Raw genomic sequence first — 22,997 nt, 5'->3', positions numbered from 1 at the left:
TATGTATATATAATATATATATATATATATATATATATATATGTATGTATCTCTCTCGCTCTGCATACATGGGTGGGTGTGGTATGTATACATATATGTGTATATACTATATATAATACAACACACCCACCCACCTATATATATATATACATATATATATATATATATATATACATATATATATATATATATATATATATATATATATATATACAGTATATATTGTGCTCTAATTTTCATCGCCTGTGTATATACTTATACATTGTAAACCCTTAAGGGTGCTTTACACGCTGCGACATCGCTAGCGATGTCGCGAGCGATAGCACCCGCCCCCGTCATTGGTGCGATATGTGGTGATCGCTGCCGTAGCGAACATTATGTCTACGGCAGCGTCACACGCACATACCTGTTCTGCGACGTCGTTCTGGCTGACGAACCGCCTCCTTTCTAAGGGGCGGTTCGTGCGGCGTAACAGAGACGTCACACGGCAGCCGTCCAATAGCAGAGGAGGGGAGGAGATGAGCGGCCGGAACATGCCGCCCACCTTCGTCCTTCCTCATTGCCGGTGGACGCAGGTAAAGAGATGTTTGTCATTCCTGCGGTGTCACACATAGCGATGTGTGCTGCCGCAGGAACGACGAACAACATCGTACCTGCAGCAGCAACGATATTAAGGAAATGAAACGACGTGTCAACGAGCAACGATTTTTTACTCGTTGATCGTCCCTCATCTGTATCACACGCTGTGATGTCGCTAACTGCGCCGGATGTGCGTCACTAACGACGTGACCCCGACGATATATCGTTAGCGATGTTGCAGCTGGTAGAGCACCCTTTAGTTTTCCTCCACTCTCTAAAAAGACACATCTGCAGGTTTTTCCCTCCGCTCTCTATAGAGACACATCTGCAGGTTTTTGCCTCTCCTCTCAGACACATCTGTAGGTCTGAGCGGTATGATGGCTGGACATTACCATCTGCTTTGTACTTGCGTATAATTGTTTGTACAGATGAATGAGGCACCTTCAGGTATCTGGAAATTGCACCCAAGAATGAACCAGACTTGTGCAAGTCCACAATTCTCTTCCTGAGATCTTGGCTGACTTTTTGATTTTCCCATGATACTACACAAAGAAGCAGTGTGTTTCAGGTGTGCATAACAATACATCCACAGGTGTGTCTCTAATTAACTCAGATGTTACCAATAAACCTATCAGAAGCTTTTGTAGTGCTGCAGCTGATCTCCTCAATCCTCAGTCACCGCTGCCACCCTCTATCATTCGGTATCCCCCTCCTGGAGGCCGGATGTTGGCGGAGCACCCTCGTGGCGCTTTGGAAGTGTACTCACCAGTTTTGGGACTTGCTCTCTTGTAGTTCAGGCCTTTGGTATCTGCGGTGGGAGACTTCTCAGTTTTTGATTCTTCCTGTGGGGTCTTGGGCTCATCTTCTTTATCCGTCTGTTCTTCTGCGGTGGACTCGCTGGCGGACTGATCAGACAGAGCGCTGTTAAGTTCCAGGTTGGCCTCACTTACAGAATTGTGCACGGCCTTCATGTCACGGCTGGGTGACACGGCCTCCGCAGGTGTAGGGTCACGCTTGGCATCACTGCCCCCCAGTTCCGCGTCCTTGTGTTTCTGTAGTTGCTCTTTCTGGAGACTTCTCTGCTTCTTGCGGAATTTAGCTCTTCTGTTCTTAAACCAGACCTGCAATGTAAGGAAAGTCAGACAGGAATATTGGGAGAGCGGCGCGGTTCCATCCTCTATCTGATCACCCTGAGATGACTCTGATCTTTTCTGTGTGTGGCAGTATACCTGTTCTCCGGTCTGTGTGTGGCGGTGTACCTACATTCAGGTCTGTGTGTGTGGCAGTATACCTGTGCTCCGATCTGTGTGTGGCAGTATACCTGCACTCAAGTCTGTGTGTGTGGAGGTATACTTGCACTTGCACTCAGGTGTGTGTGTGTGTGTGTGTGTGTGTGTGTATGTGTGTGTGGAGGTATACCTGCGCTCTGGTTTGTGTGTGTGGCGGCATACCTGCACTCAGGTCTGTGTGTGTGGAGGTATACTTGCACTCAGGTCTGTGTGTGTGGCGGTATGCCTGCACTCAGGTCTGTGTGTGTGGCGGTATACCTGCACTCTGGCCTCCGGTAGGTTGGTGCACATGGCCAGCCGCTCCCTCATCACCACGTCTGGATAGTGTGTCTTCTGGAACGTCTTTTCTAGAGCCTCCAGCTGTTGAGCGGTGAAGGCCGTGCGGCTTCTTCTCTGTTTGCGGTGCTGGGACCCATATCGGGCTTCCAGGATGATGTCTTGAAATGTACAGCCGTTGGAAGATAAAATAGGGCCAATTAAATTACAGGAATGAAGAGGTGGATGAAATCTAAATTGAGACAGTCTATAAATCTCTCCAGTCCCCCCCCTCACTGGTACCCACTGCCCCCAGTATGAGCTGAGCCGCCTCCCTCCTCCCTAGTAACCCCTCACTGGTACCCACTGGCCCAGTATGAGCTGAGCCGCCTCCCTCCTCACCAGTCACCCCTCACTGGTATCCACTGCCTCCCGTATAAGCTGAGCCGCCTGCCTCCTACCCAGTCCAACCTCACTGGTATCTACTGTCTCCAATATGAGCTGAGCCACCTGCCTCCTCCCCAGTCCCCCCTCACTAGTACCCACTGCCTCCGGTATGAGCTGAGCTGCCTCCCTCCTCCCCAGTCCCCCCTCACGGGTACCCACTGCCGCAGTATGAGTTGAGCCGCCTCCCTCCTCACCAGTCCCCCCTCACTGGTATCCACTGTCTCCAATATGAGCTGAGCCACCTGCCTCCTCCCCAGTCCCCCCTCACTAGTACCCACTGCCTCCGGTATGAGCTGAGCTGCCTCCCTCCTCCCCAGTCCCTCCTCACTGGTACCCAATGCCGCAGTATGAGTTGAGCCGCCTCCCTTCTCACCAGTCCCCCCTCACTGGTATCCACTGTCTCCAATATGAGCTGAGCCGCCTGCCTCCTCCCCAGTACCCCCTCACTGGTACCCACTGCACCCAGAATGAGCTGAGCCACACGGTGAGGTCCCGTGATCTTACCAGCCAGTCTCTCGGCCAGAGTCAGGGCGTGAACGGAGGGCCGATAGTCCGGGGTGTGCTGCGCCTGCTGTGCCGCCTGTTGATGCAGGTTGTACATGGCGCTGAGTGAGTTCATCGCATGCAGGGAATATCCATTCACTCCATAATGCTGCATGGCTGGAAATTCCTGGGGAAAGACCGGATAGTCACTACCAGAACACCACACAAAATCCATTTTATTCTGATTCTTCAGATGTGGATTCAAGAGGAGCCGTAAATAAATGACGTCACACCACAATCTCCGTACACAAATGTCCACCGCACTGAATCTCTACTGCAAATCCAGACACTTCACCTGTCATTACAGATCTCAAATTCAGTGCGGGATGTAGGTGTGGCGCCCCTGAGGCTTCAGTCGCCACAGGGTACTGCACCTCACTTAAGGTGCCGTAGTCATCGTGGATCCAGAGGAGGTCGGGACCGGTTCCACAACACACCATTCATACACACAACCAGGTTGGCCTCCCCACTGGGGATCGGCTAGGGTTGGGTCTTTAGACAGTCACTAAACATGGGGGGCTGCTACCCACTAGTGACAGGGAACCGAGGAAGGAACAGCCACCAGCGGGAGTTAGGCACAACAGTTAGGAGTTCTCCAGCAGGAGAAGAAGAGAGCAATCTGGTTTTACCAGTGGCTCTGGTGGGACGCAGGTGTCAATACGGTTGCTGAGGGGAGAGTTTCATTGCTCCCTCGGGCGCTGAGCAGGGTGCAGAATCCTAGGGTGCAACATACTTCAGGTTGTCCACGAAATATCTACAGGCCAGGGTCATTACATGTCCCTCCTGCCACCATAGTTCCCGGAGCACAGTGCTAGATAGGGTCCGGAGTCGTGAACTAAGTCAGGCCCCACCACGGACCAGCGGGACCTGCATACGGGACGGGAGCAAACAATTTTCAAGAACTGGGGTCCCCAAGAAGCTTCAGGCCACGGGGATCCACCTCTAGAGGCGCAAGGAGGAAGTGCCCACCGTCCACTGTACTGGTTCTCACCTCCCACAGATTCTGGATTGTTTGGGCCCATCACGGTGGTGACCGGTATCTCCCGGGTAAACCAAAAATGTGAGTAAAGAAACCTGAACCCGCAGAGACTGTGTCTGCCTGTCCTTGCCGGCGCCGTCACCCCGCACTTCGACGCCTGCCATTGCTACTCCCCTCATCATCCTCCCCGGGGCCTGTTCCACCTGTGGGGAGCAGAAACATCTTAACTGCTACTACCATCTGCCCCGGAGGACAGCGACAGCAGCGGCGGCTAATTCCTTGGCCGCATACCTCAGGTGGCATCACTAGACAAAACCTCCATCATCATCATCCCTCCCACTTTCTTTATTGTACACCTCGAGGCAGGGCTGGCGTCAGCACCTGGCAAACCTGGTCAAATGCTGAAAGGTCAGAGCGACAGCAGTGGATGCGCCGAGGAGACTGGAGCAGCGGGGGAATGAGGAGACGTGAGTATGTATATAATCACTGTGGCCAGACGACCATGGGGGTGCATTAAATGATATTGCAGCTGTATACTACATGAGGGTGCCTAATGCTATCTGGCTCTGCACTGTGCTATATAGGGGCTGTATACTACATGAGGATGCCTAATGCTATCTGGGTCTACACTGTGCTATATGCGCATTGTATACTACATGAGGATACTTAATGCTATTTGGCTCTGCACTGTGCTATATAGGGGCTGTATACTACATGAGGGTGTCTAATGCTATCTGGCTCTGCATTGTGCTATATGAGGGTTGTATACTACATGAGAATGCCTAATGCTATCTGGCTTTGCACTGTGCTATATAGGGGTTGTATACTACATGAGGGTGCCTAATGCTATCTGGCTCTGCACTGTATACTACATGAGGATACTTAATGCTATTTGGCTCTGCACTGTGCTATATAGGGGCTGTATACTACATGAGGGTGCCTAATGCTATCTGGCTTTGCACTGTGCTATATAGGGGTTGTATACTACATGAGGGTGCCTAATGCTATCTGGCTCTGCACTGTGCTATATAGGGGCTGTATACTAGATGAGGATGCCTAATGCTATCTGGCTCTGCATTGTGCTATATAGGTGCTGTGTACTACATGAGGATGCCTAATGCTATCTGGGTCTGCACTGTGCTATATGCGGACCGTATACTACATGAGGATGCCTAATGCTATCTGGGTCTGCACTGTGCTATATGCGCATTGTATACTACATGAAGATGCCTAATGCTATCTGGCTCTGCACTGTGCTATATAGGGGCTGTATACTACATGAGGGTGTCTAATGCTATCTGGCTCTGCATTGTGCTATATGAGGGCTGTATACTACATGAGAATGCCTCATGCTATCTAGCTCTGCACTGTGCTATATAGGGGTTGTATACTACATGAGGGTGCCTAATGCTATCTGGCTCTGCACTGTGCTATATAGGGGCTGTATACTACATGAGGATGCCTAATGCCATCTGGCTCTGCATTGTGCTATATAGGTGCTGTGTACTACATGAGGATGCCTAATGCTATCTGGGTCTGCACTGTGCTATATGCAGACCGTATACTACATGAGGATGCCTAATGCTATCTGGCTCTGCACTGTGCTATATGCGCATTGTATACTACATGAAGATGCCTAATGCTATCTGGCTCTGCACTGTGCTATATAGGGGCTGTATACTACATGAGGATGCCTAATGCTATCTGGCTCTGCATTGTGCTATATGAGGGCTGTATACTACATGAGAATGCCTCATGCTATCTAGCTCTGCACTGTGCTATATAGGGGTTGTATACTACATGAGGGTGCCTAATGCTATCTGGCTCTGCACTGTGCTATATAGGGGCTGTATACTACATGAGGATGCCTAATGCTATCTGGCTCTGCATTGTGCTATATAGGTGCTGTGTACTACATGAGGATGCCTAATTCTATCTGGCTCTGCACTGTGCTATCTTGGTCTATATTGTGCTATATTCGGGCTGTATACTACATGAGAATGCCTAATGCTATCTGGGTCTGCATTGTGCTATATGCGGGCTGTAAACTACTGTACATGAGGGTGCCTAATGCTATCTGGGTCTGCATTGTGCTATATGCGGGCTGTATACTACATGAGGGTGCCTAATTCTACAGTATATGGGTCTGCATTGTGCTATATGGGGGCTGTGTACTACATGAGGGTGCCTAATGCTATATGGGTCTGCATTGTGCTATGTGGGGGCTGCTTAATGTTATATGGGGGTTGCATAGTGCCATATGGGGGCTGCATAGTGCCATATGGGCGCTGCATAATGCCATATGGGGGCTGCATAATGCCATATGGGGGCTGCATAATGCCATATGGGGGCTGCATAATGCTACAAGGGGGCTACATAATACTATATGGAGGACTATGGGGGCTTCATAATACAATATGGAGGAATATGGGGGCTGCATACTACTATACCCCCAGAGTTGTATGTCCCCCCCACCCCAGTGCTGTATACCCCCAGAGCTGTTTGTCCCCTCCACTTCAGAGCCACTACCCCCCTCTAGAGCTGTATGCCCCCCATTGCTGTATACCCCTTTCCTCAGTTATATATATGCCCCCCAGTAATGTGTATGTTTCCAGCCTCTCTTGTGATGTATACACAGCGGTATTAGTGTGGTCTATGTGCGGCCATGTCTGTTAGTGACTGCCACCAACCAGCGTGGCACAGACACATGTCCAGGAGGAGCTGGATGGAGACAAGCAGGGAGGCGAATGAGGCTGTTGCCGGCTTCCCAATATTAGAAATATATATATATATATATATATATGTATATAAAAACTAATATGCCTGTGTGTGCATGTATGATGTTTATCTATGTATGTCAGTGTATATGACCGTGTCTAGATTTATGTCTATTTATATGTTTTTGTTAATTTCTCTTTAAATATGTATATGTATGCATGTATGTGTATGTATCTGTGCATGTCTATGTGTGGATGGGGCCCACTGAGACTCTTTTGCCCAGGGCCCACAAAAACCTGGAGCCAGCCCTGCCTTGAGGCCACGAAACCGGGCAAAGGGCCACCCCATGACATCCCCCTGACCTGACATCACCGGCCCGGTGACAAGTACTACAACCCCTTACCCCGTGGGTGCTACATAGGGATCACTGTAATCCCAGACACAGGCCCTGCACTGTATATAGGGATGATAATGGATATATCAGGGGGCGGTGCTGTGCAGTCATGTGACGTAGGGATCACTGTAATCCCAGACACAGGCCCTGCACTGTATATAGGGATGATAATGGATATATCAGGGGGCGGTGCTGTGCAGTCATGTGACGTAGGGATCACTGTAATCCCAGACACAGGCCCTGCACTGTATATAGGGATGATAATGGATATATCAGGGGGCGGTGCTGTGCAGTCATGTGACGTAGGGATCACTGTAATCCCATAATCAGTCACTGTACTGTATATATGGAGGCAGCTATAGGAAACACGTGAACATCCAATGGACGGTAGACTTATGGAACCGATCCCTGCATCTTCAACTGTCAGGCACGTCAGCAGCGCTCGCAGCCTGCGCCAGCGTTCTTGTTTCTGCTGGGACACTGATGAGGGGAGATGACGCCTTCACCTGTAACACGAGACGACTAATCCGCTTTAGTCAATGAATTGGAGGATTAGGAGGCGATCTGCTGTGAAGGCCTCATTGTTCTGGGACCTTGTGGTAAAATGTCTTCCTGCCTGCACCAGCAATGGCCTCCATCTCCGTGTGCTCTCATCCTGGCACTGCGAGGTGACAAGGCAGCAAGTGGTTAATAGTCTAACACTACTCCCATCATTCTGCAATTCACCTCATCAGACCAAACAGAATATCTGAACGCAAAGTGATGACAAGAGGCAAAATTCGCTCATCAGCGCCATGGCACATACTGGGGCCACGGGCCCAGTCCATCCATGTGACATAGAAGCGAGATATCCAACACAGCGAAATGGAAGAACAGGAGGATGGAAGGATGGTAGGATGGTAGGATGTGAAGACGGAAGGATGGGAAGACGGAAGGATGGGAAGACGGAAGGATGGGAAGACGGAAGAACGGGAAGATTGAAGAACAGGAAAATGGGAGAATGGGAAGATGGGAAAATGGGAAGATGGTGGGATGGGAAGATGGTGGGATGGGAAGATGGTGGGATGGGAAGATGGTGGGATGGGAAGATGGGGGGACGGGAAGATGGGGGGACGGGAAGATGGGGGGACGGGAAGATGGGGGGACAGGAAGATGGGGAAACGGGAAGATGGGGGAAACTGGAAGATGGGGGACGGGAAGAGTGGGGGGACGGGAAGAGTGGGGACAGGAAGATGGGGGGACAGGAAGATGGTGGGGACAGGAAGATGTGGGAACGGGAAGATGGTGGGAACGGGAAGATGGTGGGAACGGGAAGATGGGGGGACGGGAAGATGGGGGACGGGAAGATAGTGGGATGGGAAGTTGGAAGGATGGGAAGATGGGGGGACAGGGAGATGGGGGGACAGGGAGATGGGGGGAGACGGGAAGATGGGTAGGATGTGAAGACGGAAGGATGGGAAGACGGAAGAACGGGAAGATTGAAGAACAGGAAAATGGGAGAATGGGAAAATGGGAAGATGGTGGGATGGGAAGATGGTGGGATGGGAAGATGGTGGGATGGGAAGATGGTGGGATGGGAAGATGGTGGGATGGGAAGATGGGGGAACGGGAAGATGAGGGGACGGGAAGATGGGAGGAACGGGAAGATGGGGGGACAGGAAGATGGGGGAAACGGGAAGATGGGGGACGGGAAGAGTGGGGGGACGGGAAGAGTGGGGACAGGAAGATGGGGGGACAGGAAGATGGTGGGGACAGGAAGATGTGGGAACGGGAAGATGGTGGGAACGGGAAGATGGTGGGAACGGGAAGATGGGGGGACGGGAAGATAGTGGGATGGGAAGTTGGAAGGATGGGAAGATGGGGGGACAGGGAGATGGGGGGACAGGGAGATGGGGGGACAGGGAGATGGGGGGACAGGGAGATGGGGGGAGACGGGAAGATGGGTAGGATGTGAAGACGGAAGGATGGGAAGACGGAAGAACGGGAAGATTGAAGAACAGGAAAATGGGAGAATGGGAAGATGGGAAAATGGGAAGATGGTGGGATGGGAAGATGGTGGGATGGGAAGATGGTGGGATGGGAAGATGGTGGGATGGGAAGATGGTGGGATGGGAAGATGGGGGGACGGGAAGATGGGGGGACGGGAAGATGGGGGGAACGGGAAGATGGGGGGACAGGAAGATGGGGGAAACGGGAAGATGGGGGACGGGAAGAGTGGGGGGACGGGAAGAGTGGGGACAGGAAGATGGGGGGACAGGAAGATGGTGGGGACAGGAAGATGTGGGAACGGGAAGATGGTGGGAACGGGAAGATGGTGGGAACGGGAAGATGGGGGGACGGGAAGATAGTGGGATGGGAAGTTGGAAGGATGGGAAGATGGGGGGGCGGTAAGATGGGGGGACAGGGAGATGGGGGGACAGGAAGATGGGGGGACAGGAAGATGGGGGGAGACGGGAAGATGGGGGGAACGGGAAGATGGGGGGAACGGGAAGATGGGGGGAACGGGAAGATGGGGGATGGGAAGATGGGGGGGACGGGAAGATGGGGGGACGGGAAGATGGGGGGACGGGAAGATGGGGGGAACGGGAAGATGGGGGGAACGGGAAGATGGGGGGAATGGGAAGATGGTGGGAACGGGAAGATGGGGGGACGGGAAGATGGGGGGACGGGAAGATGGGGGGACGGGAAGATGGGGGGACAGGAAGATGGGGGAAACGGGAAGATGGGGGAAACTGGAAGATGGGGGACGGGAAGAGTGGGGGGACGGGAAGAGTGGGGACAGGAAGATGGGGGGACAGGAAGATGGTGGGAACGGGAAGATGGTGGGAACGGGAAGATGGTGGGAACGGGAAGATGGGGGGACGGGAAGATGGGGGACGGGAAGATAGTGGGATGGGAAGTTGGAAGGATGGGAAGATGGGGGGACAGGGAGATGGGGGGACAGGGAGATGGGGGGACAGGGAGATGGGGGGAGACGGGAAGATGGGGGGAACGGGAAGATGGGGGGAACGGGAAGATGGGGGACGGGAAGATGGGGGGGACGGGAAGATGGGGGGACGGGAAGATGGGGGACGGGAAGATGGGGGACGGGAAGATGGGGGGAACGGGAAGATGGGGGAACGGGAAGATGGGGGGAACGGGAAGATGGTGGGATGGGAAGATGGTGGGATGGGAAGATGGTGGGATGGGAAGATGGGGGAACAGGAAGATGGGGGACGGGAAGATGGGGGGAACGGGAAGATGGGGGGAACGGGAAGATGGTGGGACGGGAAGATGGGGGGACGGGAAGATGGGGGACGGGAAGATGGGGGGGACGGGAAGATGGGGACGGGAAGATGGTGGGATGGGAAGATGGTGGGATGGGAAGATGGTGGGATGGGAAGATGGGGGGGCGGTAAGATGGGGGGACAGGAAGATGGGGGATGGGAAGATGGGGGGAACGGGAAGATGGGGGGACAGGAAGATGGGGGACGGGAAGATGGGGGGTGGGAAGATGGGGTGATGGGAAGATTGAAGGATGGGAAGATTAAAGAACACGAAGATGGAAGAATGGGAAGATGGGGGGACGGAAAGATGGGGGACGGGAAGATTGAAGGACAGGAAGATGGGAGAATGGGAAGATGGAAGGACGGGAAGATGGAAGGACGGGAAGATGGAAGGACGGGAAGATGGGAGGACACATGGATGGGAGGAAACATGGATGGGAGGATGGGAAGCGGGGTGGGCAGAAAGAGGGGAAGATGGAAGGACACATGGATGGGAGGACACATGGATGGGAGGACACATGGATGGGAGGATAGGAAGCGGGGAGGATGGGAGGAGGTGAGGACGGGAGGATGGGAAGATGGGGGACACATGGATGGGAGGACGGGAAGATGGGGATGGCGGGAAGATGGGGAGGGCGGGAAGATGGGGAGGACACATGGATGGGAGGACACATGCATGGGAAGACAGGAGGAGGTGAGGACGGGAGGAGGTGAGGATGGGAGGAGGTGAGGACGGGAAGAGGTGAGGACGGGAAGAGGTGAGGACGGGAAGAGGTGAGGACGGGAAGAGGTGAGGATGGGAAGAGGTGAGGACGGGAAGAGGTGAGGACACAAGGATGGGAGGATGGCAGCACAGAAAGATGAGAGGATGGGAAGTTGGGAGGACAGGAACATTGAAGAATAGGAAGATAGGATTAAAGGAAAATGGAAGGACGAGAAGATGGGAGGAGGAAAAAGTGGGAGAACAGGAAGATGGAAGAACAGGAAGCTGAAGGATGGGAAGATGGGAGGACAGGAGGATGGAACAATGGGAAAATGAGAAGACAGGGGGATGGAAGAAAGGCAAGATGGGAGGGCAGAAGGATGTAAGAATGTGATAATGGGAGGACAGGAAAATGGGAGGACACTAGGATGGAAAAATGGGAAAATGGGCAAACATGGCTATGTGTCACGCTCCCCGGGTCCTCACCCCCGTTCCCCGGCTCACCTGCCACGCTCTCCGCTCCCCAGTCACCGGATTCCGTCCGTCCCAGGGCTACGGGCCCCCGATCCCGGCGCCCGACAGCTTCCCTGGACCTGGCCGGCTCCCCTGCGTCCTCCTCGCAGCCTCCTTCCCTGGCTTCTGGCACCCGGGCGGCGCGCATGCGCATTAGGGCGCGCGCGCGGTCACTGACCCTTTCTTAAAGGGCCAGCGTCCATTAACAGGAAATGAGGTTGCACAGGTACAGGGTATATAAGGGGTCATTGTCCAAGGGGGCGGGGCCTGATCTTCGTGTTCCCTGAGCTAGGAGTCAGGTCTCCTGGTGTTACTGTGCTCGTACTCACCTATCTCTCTTTGTAGAGCCGTGCCTGCTTCGCCATCCAGTCTGCCGTGTCCTGATCCCCGCACGCTGTCCGTCTGCCATCTGACAGTCCGTACCATCCCGGATCCCTGCGGTGACCCGTCATCTTGCTCCAGAGGTTCCGGACCCCGCCTGATATCACCTCGGCCTCCGAACCTGAGCTACGTCACCAAGACCACCTTCTGTGACTCCGTGGTCCCTGGGACTCCTCCGCTGCCTTCACTTGCACGGACTGTTCTACTGCCCATCAGTGCTTCAGCTGCCGGACTCCCTACCACCATCTCAGAGAGTTCGGTCCAGTGGATCCACCTCCTGGGTCTGCCCGACCGCCCGGCCGTGACAGTAAGATCAGGCCATGGATCCCGCTGCAGCACTATTGGCCCTGCAAGAGGAACTCCAACGCCAGCGTGAAGTCCAGACCCGCATGCTGCAATTTATGACCTCCGTGGACACCCGCCTGTACACGTTACAAGCATCCATGACGCCTGCGGCACCCAGGTCCTCCAATGGACAATCCACGGCTCCCGCACCAGTGGCAGCCTCGTCGGGTGCTTCCCAACTCCGGTTGGCTTCACCACCTCGTTATTCTGGAGATCCCAAGACCTGCAGGGGCTTCATCAACCAATGTTCCCTTCATTTCACGCAGCTGCCACATCTATTCGCCTCCGACCAAGCCAAGGTCGCCTTTATAATGTCCCACCTAGAGGGCGAGGCACTGGCGTGGATGAACCCCTTGTGGGAGAAGGAGGACCCTGTGACCAAGAACCTTCGAGAGTTCCTGCAGGCCTTTCGCAGTACCTTTGACGAGCCGGGACGCGCCTCTGCGTCTGCTTCATCACTTCTCCGCCTACGTCAAGGAACACTGACGGTGGGCCAATACGCCATCCGTTTCCGCACTTTGGCTTCTGAACTCGGGTGGAATAATGAGGCCCTGACAGCCGCCTTCTGGGAGGGACTCTCGAGTCGCATCAAAGATGAGTTGGCGGGTCGTGACTTGCCCTCCACCCTAGATGCCCTGATTGCCCTGGCTACTCGAGTGGACATTCGTTTTCAGGAGCGCTCTAAAGAGCTGTCTCGTGAGAGACGACCGGTACGGCATTCCTCACCTCCCCAGAAGCCCTCCGCACCTCAGTCATCAACAGCTGGGATTCCCGTCCACGAGCCCATGCAGATTGACCGAGTACGACAGTCTGAACAGCGTCGAGCAGAGCGGCTCGCCAAGGGCCTCTGCTTTTACTGCGGAGAGGGCACACACCTGCTACGCGCCTGTCCAGAGAGGCCGGGAAACTCCAAAGCCTAGGGTTGGTAGGAGAGGCCACCCTAGGTGCTGGGACTCTCTCAGACCCGGTTATGTGGACTGTGCAAGTGTCAACGGGAGAGACACGGTTCACGGCTGAGGCATACCTCGATTCCGGGGCAGCAGGCAATTTCATTCAGCAGGCCACGGTGGACAAGTACCAGCTGCCTGTTACTCCACTTGACAAACCCCTCGTGATAGCCTCTGTGGATGGGAGACCCCTCTCTGATACCATCTCCTGGGTCACCAGACCGGTCGAACTACGTATCGGTGCCCTGCACACCGAGAACATCTCTCTCTACGTCCTTCCACACATGTCCCATCAAATCCTGCTGGGACTTCCCTGGTTGCGGACACACGAACCCTCAGTCAGCTGGGGTACTGGCGAAATCACCCGATGGGGTCCTTCTTGTCATGAGAAGTGTCTGAAGTCCATACCACACATCCGACGACCTCCGGTTCCAGAGAACCTACCGGAACTGCCCTCGGCCTATTGGTCCTTCGCAGACGTTTTCGACAAGAAGGAGTCTGAGGTACTTCCGCCACACCGTCCCTACGATTGTGCCATCGACCTGCTCCCAGGAACAACACCACCTCGAGGACGGATATATCCGTTGTCCCCAGCCGAAACCAGGGCCATGTCTACCTACATCACAGAGAGCCTGGCTAAGGGATTCATCCGGAGATCCTCCTCTCCTGCGGGAGCGGGCTTCTTCTTCGTTAAGAAGAAAGAGGGTGACCTACGCCCCTGCATCGACTACCGGGGTCTGAATCAGATCACCGTAAAGAACAAGTACCCTCTGCCGCTCATCCCCGAATTGTTCGACCGGCTCAGAGGAGCCCGTGTGTTCACCAAACTGGATCTTCGGGGTGCTTACAACCTAGTTCGTATCCGCTCTGGGGACGAATGGAAGACCGCGTTTAATACTCGCGATGGGCACTATGAATACTGCGTGATGCCCTTCGGCCTATGTAATGCACCAGCAGTCTTCCAAGAATTGGTGAACGACATCTTCCGGGACCTCCTCTACGTCTGTGTAGTAGTGTATCTGGATGACATCCTTATCTACTCTCCGGACCTCCAGACCCACAGAGAGAACGTCCAGCTGGTCCTACAACGACTGAGAGAGAATCGTCTATACGCCAAATATGAGAAGTGTGTCTTTGAGCAGTCTTCTCTCCCTTTCCTGGGATACATCATCTCGGGTACTGGACTGCAAATGGATCCTAAGAAGGTGTCCTCCATACTCAACTGGCCTCCCCCTTCTGGACTAAAGGCAATCCAACGGTTCCTGGGATTTGCCAACTACTACCGCCAGTTCATCCCTCACTTCTCTGCCCTGACTGCTCCTCTCTCCGCTTTGACCAAAAAGGAGGCTAATCCAAAGGACTGGTCACCTGCGGCCGACGCCGCATTTTGCTCACTGAAGCGAGCATTTGCCTCCGCTCCTGTACTCCACCGTCCGGAGTTAAACCGCCAGTTCACCTTGGAGGTGGATGCCTCCTCCTCGGGAGCCGGAGCAGTGCTCATGCAAAAGTCCTCCTCCGGGAAGATGGTTACATGCGGTTTCTTCTCCAAGAGCTTCTCTGCACCTGAACGTAATTACACCATCGGTGACCGAGAACTATTGGCGGTCAAACTGGCTCTGGAGGAATGGCGCTACCTCCTGGAAGGAGCAGTGTACCCCGTGATTATCTACACGGACCACAAGAACCTGGAATACCTACGGTCCGCTCAGCGACTGAACCCACGGCAAGCCAGGTGGTCCTTATTCTTTGCCAGGTTCGACTTCCAGCTCCATTTCCGACCCGCAGACAAGAATGTACGTGCGGATGCCTTGTCTAGGTCTTTCATGCCCATGGAGCAGGAGGAAGAGACTACCCAGCCTATCATCCCTCCTAGCAAGATTATTCCGGTGGCCCCTGTCACCCTGGCCCAGATACCGCCCGGAAAGACCTATGTCTCTGAGACTGACAGGCAAAAGGTGTTACACTGGGGTCATGCCTCGAAAACAGCCGGTCATGCAGGCCAGAAGAGAACATGGGGTGCGATTGTACGCCATTATTGGTGGCCATCCCTTCGCACGGACGTCGCTGCTTTTGTCTCTGCCTGCTCCTCTTGTGCCAGGAACAAGACGCCCAAACACCTGCCCTATGGCCGTCTTCTGCCTCTGCCGATACCCACAATTCCGTGGCAACACATAGCGATGGATTTTATTACGGACTTGCCATTATCCTCTGGACACACAGTCATATGGGTCGTGGTGGACCGGTTCTCCAAAATGGCTCACTTCGTCCCTATGGCTGGACTGCCCTCTGCTCAGGAACTCGCGGAAGCCTATATACATCACATCTTCCGCTTGCATGGTTTCCCATCCCACATCGTGTCCGACCGAGGAACTCAGTTTACCTCCCGCTTCTGGAGGGCGCTCTGCAAACATCTGGGTGTGACTCTGGACTTTTCTTCTGCTTACCATCCTCAGTCTAATGGCCAAGTGGAGAGGGTCAATCAAATCTTGACCTCCTTCTTACGTCACTACGTCAACGCCCATCACGACGACTGGTCCACGCTGCTACCTTGGGCTGAATTCTCACATAACCACCACATCAGTGAGTCGTCCTCCAAATCTCCCTTCCATGTAGTTTACGGACTTCAACCCTCCGTCCCGTTGCCTTTATCCCCTTCATCGGATGTTCCGGCTGCTGATACTGCAGTTCGTGACTTTGCTACCATTTGGGACTCTGTCAAAGCGTCCCTTGGGCGCGCTTCCCAGCGGATGAAGAAACACGCTGACAAGAGACGTCTGGATCCTCCGTGTTTCTCTCCTGGTGACCTGGTCTGGCTTGCTTCCCAGTACATCCGATTGAAGATACCTTCCTACAAGCTGGGTCCTCGCTACATCGGGCCGTTTAAGGTCCTCAGCAAGATCAATGAGGTATCCTACAAGCTACAGCTCCCGGCCACGATGAGGATACCCAACTCCTTCCACGTCTCTCTGCTCAAGCCGGTTGTCCTTGGTCCCTTCTCCGCTGCTGCCAGTCCGGCCCCTCCTCCTATTGCCGATGATGACATCTATGCGGTAAGGGATGTCGTGGCCATGAAGACCGTACGAGGTCGACAGTTCTTCCTGGTGGACTGGGAAGGGTATGGTCCTGAGGATAGGTCTTGGGAGCCCAGGGAGAACGTGGGCACTCCTCTTATCCGTGCCTTCATGTCCCGGTTGCGGGGAGGGGGGCGTGGGAGGGGGGGTACTGTCACGCTCCCCGGGTCCTCACCCCCGTTCCCCGGCTCACCTGCCACGCTCTCCGCTCCCCAGTCACCGGATTCCGTCCGTCCCAGGGCTACGGGCCCCCGATCCCGGCGCCCGACAGCTTCCCTGGACCTGGCCGGCTCCCCTGCGTCCTCCTCGCAGCCTCCTTCCCTGGCTTCTGGCACCCGGGCGGCGCGCATGCGCATTAGGGCGCGCGCGCGGTCACTGACCCTTTCTTAAAGGGCCAGCGTCCATTAACAGGAAATGAGGTTGCACAGGTACAGGGTATATAAGGGGTCATTGTCCAAGGGGGCGGGGCCTGATCTTCGTGTTCCCTGAGCTAGGAGTCAGGTCTCCTGGTGTTACTGTGCTCGTACTCACCTATCTCTCTTTGTAGAGCCGTGCCTGCTTCGCCATCCAGTCTGCCGTGTCCTGATCCCCGCACGCTGTCCGTCTGCCATCTGACAGTCCGTACCATCCCGGATCCCTGCGGTGACCCGTCATCTTGCTCCAGAGGTTCCGGACCCCGCCTGATATCACCTCGGCCTCCGAACCTGAGCTACGTCACCAAGACCACCTTCTGTGACTCCGTGGTCCCTGGGACTCCTCCGCTGCCTTCACTTGCACGGACTGTTCTACTGCCCATCAGTGCTTCAGCTGCCGGACTCCCTACCACCATCTCAGAGAGTTCGGTCCAGTGGATCCACCTCCTGGGTCTGCCCGACCGCCCGGCCGTGACACTATGTAAGAAAGGTAAGATAGGAGAACTGGAAGATGGGAGGATGGGAAGATGGGAGGACTGGAAGATGGGAGGACAGGAAGAAGAAAGGACAGCCTGACAATCATGAAGAAAATAACAATGTGAGAACTACATCACCAAGGCTACCCTCTCACCCAGACCACCCCCTACCCTAAACACTCCCCCTCACGCTGACCACACCCAATATGAACCACCCTCTCACCTGGACACCCCCCTCACCCAGACGACTCTCTCATCCATACAGCCAGACCCTTCACCCAGACCATCCCACCACCCATACAACCACCCTCACCCAGATCCTTCACCCAGACCATGCCCTCACCCAGACATCCCCCCTCACCAGACCACCTTATCATGCAGACACCTCCATTGCCCTAACCTTTGACCCACACCACCCTCTCATCCATACCACACTCCCACCCAGACACACCCCTCACAAAGAGCTTTGACCTAGACCACCCTCTCACCCAAACACCCCCACTTGACCATACATCCCCTCACCAGACCCTCAGGCAGACCCCTGGCCCATGCCATAGTGCTAGTGGTGATTTATCCTCTATATTTTCTATCCTCTTTTGTTAGCTCTGTTATTATTACTGTTATTCGTAGCCCTAATAATTACCAAACGATAACAAAGACCAATAATGATGCAGATAATGTGCGAGCTGAGAAATACTGTTGAAGCCATCCTAGTAATGACACCAGGGGTAATATTACACTTATGAATACGGGTTATACAGAAGAGCAGAGATAAAACGCATGGACGGGACGATTCATTGCCCTGAGAATATTAATAATGTGAATTCTAATAATGTGACACAACCAGAGAGTAAATAGTAATAAGGCCCATGACTGATGAGGACTCCTCCGCAGGGTGTCCGCTCTCGCCTGGGGGCTGTGGGGCATCAGATCTTCCCCTCCTGGGGACTGCATGGTCCTGGCAGCTGCTGGCCGGTCCTGTCCCTGGAGCTGTCAGACAAATAGGACTTTTATTTCTGATTTCTTTCTGAGGGGGCGGAGGTGGCGCAGCCTCAGGGAAACCCCATACAAAAAAAACTGTTATCCATTAACATCCAATTATCACTTGGACGAAGCCATTAATTATAAATCAGCCGCTAATTGGGATAATTAGCTTTCTGTGGGCTAATGCAGCGTGACTGATGTGTTGTGAGGAGGCTTAATCACTTCATTCACCGGGTGGCGAGGGAATGAGCGCAATTCAGGGCAATTTCACAACCAGAATTAAAAGCTCTTTACGTCTCTATTACAAGGTTTGTAAATAGCGAATCAGTGACCCTATCACATCCCGAGCCCCAATCCATGTCTATCAGCTGAGGGGCTCAGCCAGGAGATTACTCCGCATCCAGTGCCCCCGGGAGGCACAGGGTATCACATACGTCGTGCCCCGGGTGACAACTCTCGTCATGTCCATCACTCATTCAGCGAAACCACAGCAAGAAAAAAAAGAAAAGCCCACAACATCAAAAGAAAGACAACAAATGAGAAAACTACCAATCACCAAGACACAAGAAACAATTCACTTGAAAACATTTCATAAATAGGAAGCAATAAATCGGCAAAAAAAATGCAGCTCATCCCAGAAATCTCAGAGGTTGCCCTCACTGTATGAGACCACAGATGGGGCTGAGCTCTGCGCTCCCTCCGGCACTGACAAGCCAAGACAAGACAGAACATGGGGCCAAGCTCTGTGCTCCCTCCGGTCCAGCCCATACAAACCGAAACAAGACAGAACCTGGGGCCGAGCTCTGTGCTCCTTCCGGTCCGGCCCATACAAGCCGAGACAAGACAGAACATGGAGCCAAGCCCTGTGCTCCCTCCTGTCCGACCCATACAAGCCGAGACAAGATAGAATGTGGGGCCAAGCTCTGTGCTCCCTTCGGCCCTGACAAGCCGAAACAAGACAGAACATTGAGCCGAGCTCTGTGCTTCCTCTGGTTTGGCCCATACAATCCGAGACAAGACAGAACATGGGGCCGAGCTCTGTGCTCCCTCCAGTCCGGCCCTTAGAAGCCGAGACAAAACAGAACATGGGGCCAAGCTCTGTGCTCCCTCCGGCCCGGCCCTGACAAGCCGAGACAAGACAGAACATGGGGCCGAGCTCTGTCCTCCCTCCAGTCCGGCCCATACAAGCCGAGACAACAGAGAACATGGAGCCGAACTCTGTGCTCCCTCCGACCCTGACAAGCCGAGACAAGACAGACAGAACATGGGGTCGAGCTCTGTGCTCCCTCTGGCCCTGACAAGCCGAGACAAGCCAGAACATGGGGCAAAGGAAGGTTCCTCTATTATTCCTACTTGATTTTACAAGATCACTTTCTGTAATCTTCTAAATGGTGATAAAACAACATCACAAACCTGAGTGGAAGGAGAGGCCAAGACTGACGCCGCTCATCTCCACACGACACGATGGATGACTGTACTCAAAGGTCTCTAAACCACCACATCACGAAAAATGAGGAGCAGTAAAGATGAACAAAAAAGACAAAAAAATAAAAAAATAACCAGAACTCACAAAGATCAACGAATGCTAGCAACTGACCTGGGGAGCAAAGGAACTACACTAAATGAGCCGAACAGCAAATCGAGGATCCTGCCAAAATACAGGGAAGCAAACATGAGACACAAACTTCAACCAAAACTGCATCCAAAACTCCAACCAAAACTTAATGATAGATGGAAAGAACATATAGAATAGATAATAAGAAAGAATAGATAGAAAGAAATAACAGAATAGCTTGATGGGGGAATAGCTTGCTTGGCCAGCTGTTTTTTTTACAACTTTTTTACTTTTTTGGGGTAAATGACGTGGGGGTCCCCCCCCTGTTTTTCTTATCCAGCACAGGAACAGCAGCAGCTGCAGGCTGCAACCCTCAGCTGTCTGCTGTACCTTTTGGTGGTTATGAAAAATAGAGGGCATCCCATTTTTTTTTTTTTTAAAGTATTTTATTTATTTATTTATTTATTTATTTATTTATTTATTTTAAATGACGTGGGGTCCCGCCCATTTTTCTAAAACCAGCCAAGGTACAATGTCAAATGTGAGAAAGTTCTGACAACAAAAGTGCACCAAAAAAAGCAACAAAAACGTGACAAAAAAACACAGCGTACACATATAGCCTGAGATGTCCTATACAGGGAAACTAATCACTACGCACATGAGGTGTCCTATACAGGACATCTAATCACTACACACATGAGGTGTCCTTTACAGGACAACTAATCATTACACACATGAGGTGTCCTACACATGTGCAACTAAACAGTACACACATGAGGTGTCCTACAGACGTGTAACTCATCAGTACACATATGAGGTGTCCTACACATGGTCAACTAGTCATTACACACATGAGGTGTCCTACTCATGAGCAACTAAACAGTACACACATGAGGTGTCCCACATATGTTTATCTTATGACTCCACACATTGAGCGCAGGAATTGAGCTTTGTCTGCTTGTGTGTAGATCAGTACTACTGAGTGCAGGAGAAGAGTCTAGTTTGTATGTGTATGGAGCAGTAATACTGAGTTCAGGAGAAGAGTCTTGTCTGTATCTGTACGGGGCAGTAATACTGGGTGCAGGAGAAGAGTCTTGTCTGTATGTGTATGGGGCAGTAATACTGGGTGCAGGAGAAGAGTCTTGTCTGTATGTGTATGGACCATTAACACTAAGTTTAGAAGGCTAGTCTTGTCTGTATGTGTATGGTGCAGTAATACTGAGCATAGGAACAGAATCTTGTCTGTATGTATATGGAACAATAAAATTGAGTGCACGAGCAGAGTCTTGTCTGTATGTGTATCTGGCAGTAATACTGAGTGGTCAGTTTTCAGAATTATATGAAGATATCCAAAAACAGGACTGAAAATGGCGTTTGACCTGTACTTAGATACGGGACAATCTGGTCATAAGTGATTTGTGCTGATTTAAGCTTAATATAAAATGATGAAACGCATATACATATATATCTCAGAATAAGCTCTTTTTGCCGTTTACCCAATAGTAGACGTGTTACATATTCTTGGCTCCTAGCCAACTGATTTCTTTAAATTTATCTGAACTTCCATAATTAAAGCAGTCATCTTTCTACACAGATCTGTATACATCTCGTATATCACTGATCTGTGTGGACAAATAGCATGCATGCAACTGACAAATGACTCATGATTTGGAATGCAGATGGGTTTAAGACATGGATGGATAACTTGGATTGCAACACCCTAAATTATGCCCCCCTTATGAGATGGCGCCCAACGTCACCTAGGACGAAACGTCTAGATGACAGACAGCCATGCAATGGAAAACACACGAGTGGGGAGATTGTGCAACTCCACAAAATAGGCAAGAACATTTCTTATCTTGCCTTAATAAACTTACGTGTGTTTCCTTTTGGAAGGGGAGGTGTCGGCTGCCCGAGTCAAGACACCTGATGACCGATCTCTGTGAGATAAAAGTCCTAGTGCGAATTCGGTCATAATATCTCTTAAAACATCTGCATAATGCAATGTGTAATGTATGTCTTATGTGTTCCGTGAAAAAGTGGAAGTTGTGAGCTCCGTTGGTTTTAGAAAACAAAAGGGGGATGTTGGGATATAAGCTGAATTCTGGTATGAAGAACTGTTTTTGACTGTGTAATTGGAGAGTTCAGACACTTGCATGTTATGTCTTGTGTCCTTATTTTATGTCAGTCTGTGTTGTTTCGTCTTTTCTCTGTTTGTCTGGAAATAGCAGAGTTGCAAAGCAGAAGTGAGTTATTGAGTTATGTTACTGTACCCAGCTGTATTACTTGCGTGGAAGTAATACTTTAGAGAAGTTAACTGTATACAGCTAGGATACATCTTTGTGTGACAGGTCCAATCAATAATTGAAATAATCGATATGGTCTGGGATCCAGGTACAGAGTTATGGTAAGAGCCCTGACTGTAACCTGGTAAGTCACCCCCGATTAGGAGACTGTGGGGGGATTTTCCGGGTCCAGGTACAGAGTTATGGTAAGAGCCCTGACTGTAACCTGGTACGGTTTCCTGCTAAGTACTGACGTGATGGTAAAGAGCACTGGCTATATTTAGTGGATGATAATGTGTTATTCGTGATCCTAGGAGAAGAATAGCATTACAGGGGAAAATCCTTAACCTCAGCCTTGATCAGGTTTTTTGAGTTTTGGATGGACCATCTTTATAAGGTGATGTAGTGTAAACAGACTTTGGTACTTGTAATATCAATGTACGGCTGGCGTATAGTGAGGGTGGATGAAATCTCTTGCCACCCACATGATACTGGTTTTGTCATGCACTCTGATTCTTTCCTGAAGCAAAAGATCCTATTGTGTTCGTGTTGTTGACTGAGATAGAATCTAGACGTTTGTATATACAATCCTGTGAATTTACGCATTTTCTGATGCAGAAGGAATAGGGGAACACCTGAAAAATGTTTAAATTGCAAAAAAAGAGAAGTGTTAGTTTTTGTATTTGAAGATCTGTGAAATAACGTCAAATGATACCAGCAAATTTAGCATGTTGGAAGAAAACAAAATGGAGAATGCTCCTCGGAAGGGGAGAGGGGCAGGAATAGCTGCCCAAGGGGGTAGATTAGATGAGAAGAGGTAAAGGATGTGATATTGATAGAACATCAAGGGAAGT

At 52.0% G+C, this 22,997-nt stretch overlaps 1 protein-coding gene across 4 annotated transcripts in view; it reads right to left on the bottom strand.

Moving 5' to 3' along the window:
- The window catches only part of DMBX1 (diencephalon/mesencephalon homeobox 1), a 51,631-nt gene that overhangs the window by 18,942 nt on the left and 9,692 nt on the right, over positions 1-22,997 (bottom strand). For 2 of the 4 annotated variants that reach the window (XM_075320172.1, XM_075320170.1), the window contains exons 2-4: positions 3,076-3,240; positions 2,127-2,321; positions 1,346-1,700 (exon numbers count right to left, since the gene is read on the bottom strand). In XM_075320172.1, coding sequence (XP_075176287.1) covers positions 1,346-1,700; positions 2,127-2,321; positions 3,076-3,228 — 703 coding nt within the window. In that variant the 5' untranslated portion in view covers positions 3,229-3,240. Of the gene's footprint in view, positions 1-1,345; positions 1,701-2,126; positions 2,322-3,074; positions 3,241-19,716; positions 19,792-22,997 lie in introns of those variants that run through there. The other 2 variants (XM_075320174.1, XM_075320171.1) reach the window with 2 other exon arrangements.

This window comes from Anomaloglossus baeobatrachus, chromosome 8 (assembly GCF_048569485.1).
Source record: "Anomaloglossus baeobatrachus isolate aAnoBae1 chromosome 8, aAnoBae1.hap1, whole genome shotgun sequence".
NCBI classification, from domain to species: domain Eukaryota; kingdom Metazoa; phylum Chordata; class Amphibia; order Anura; family Aromobatidae; genus Anomaloglossus; species Anomaloglossus baeobatrachus.
Note: the sequence above shows the minus strand (reverse complement) of the source record. Positions and strands in the feature narration are given on the sequence as shown.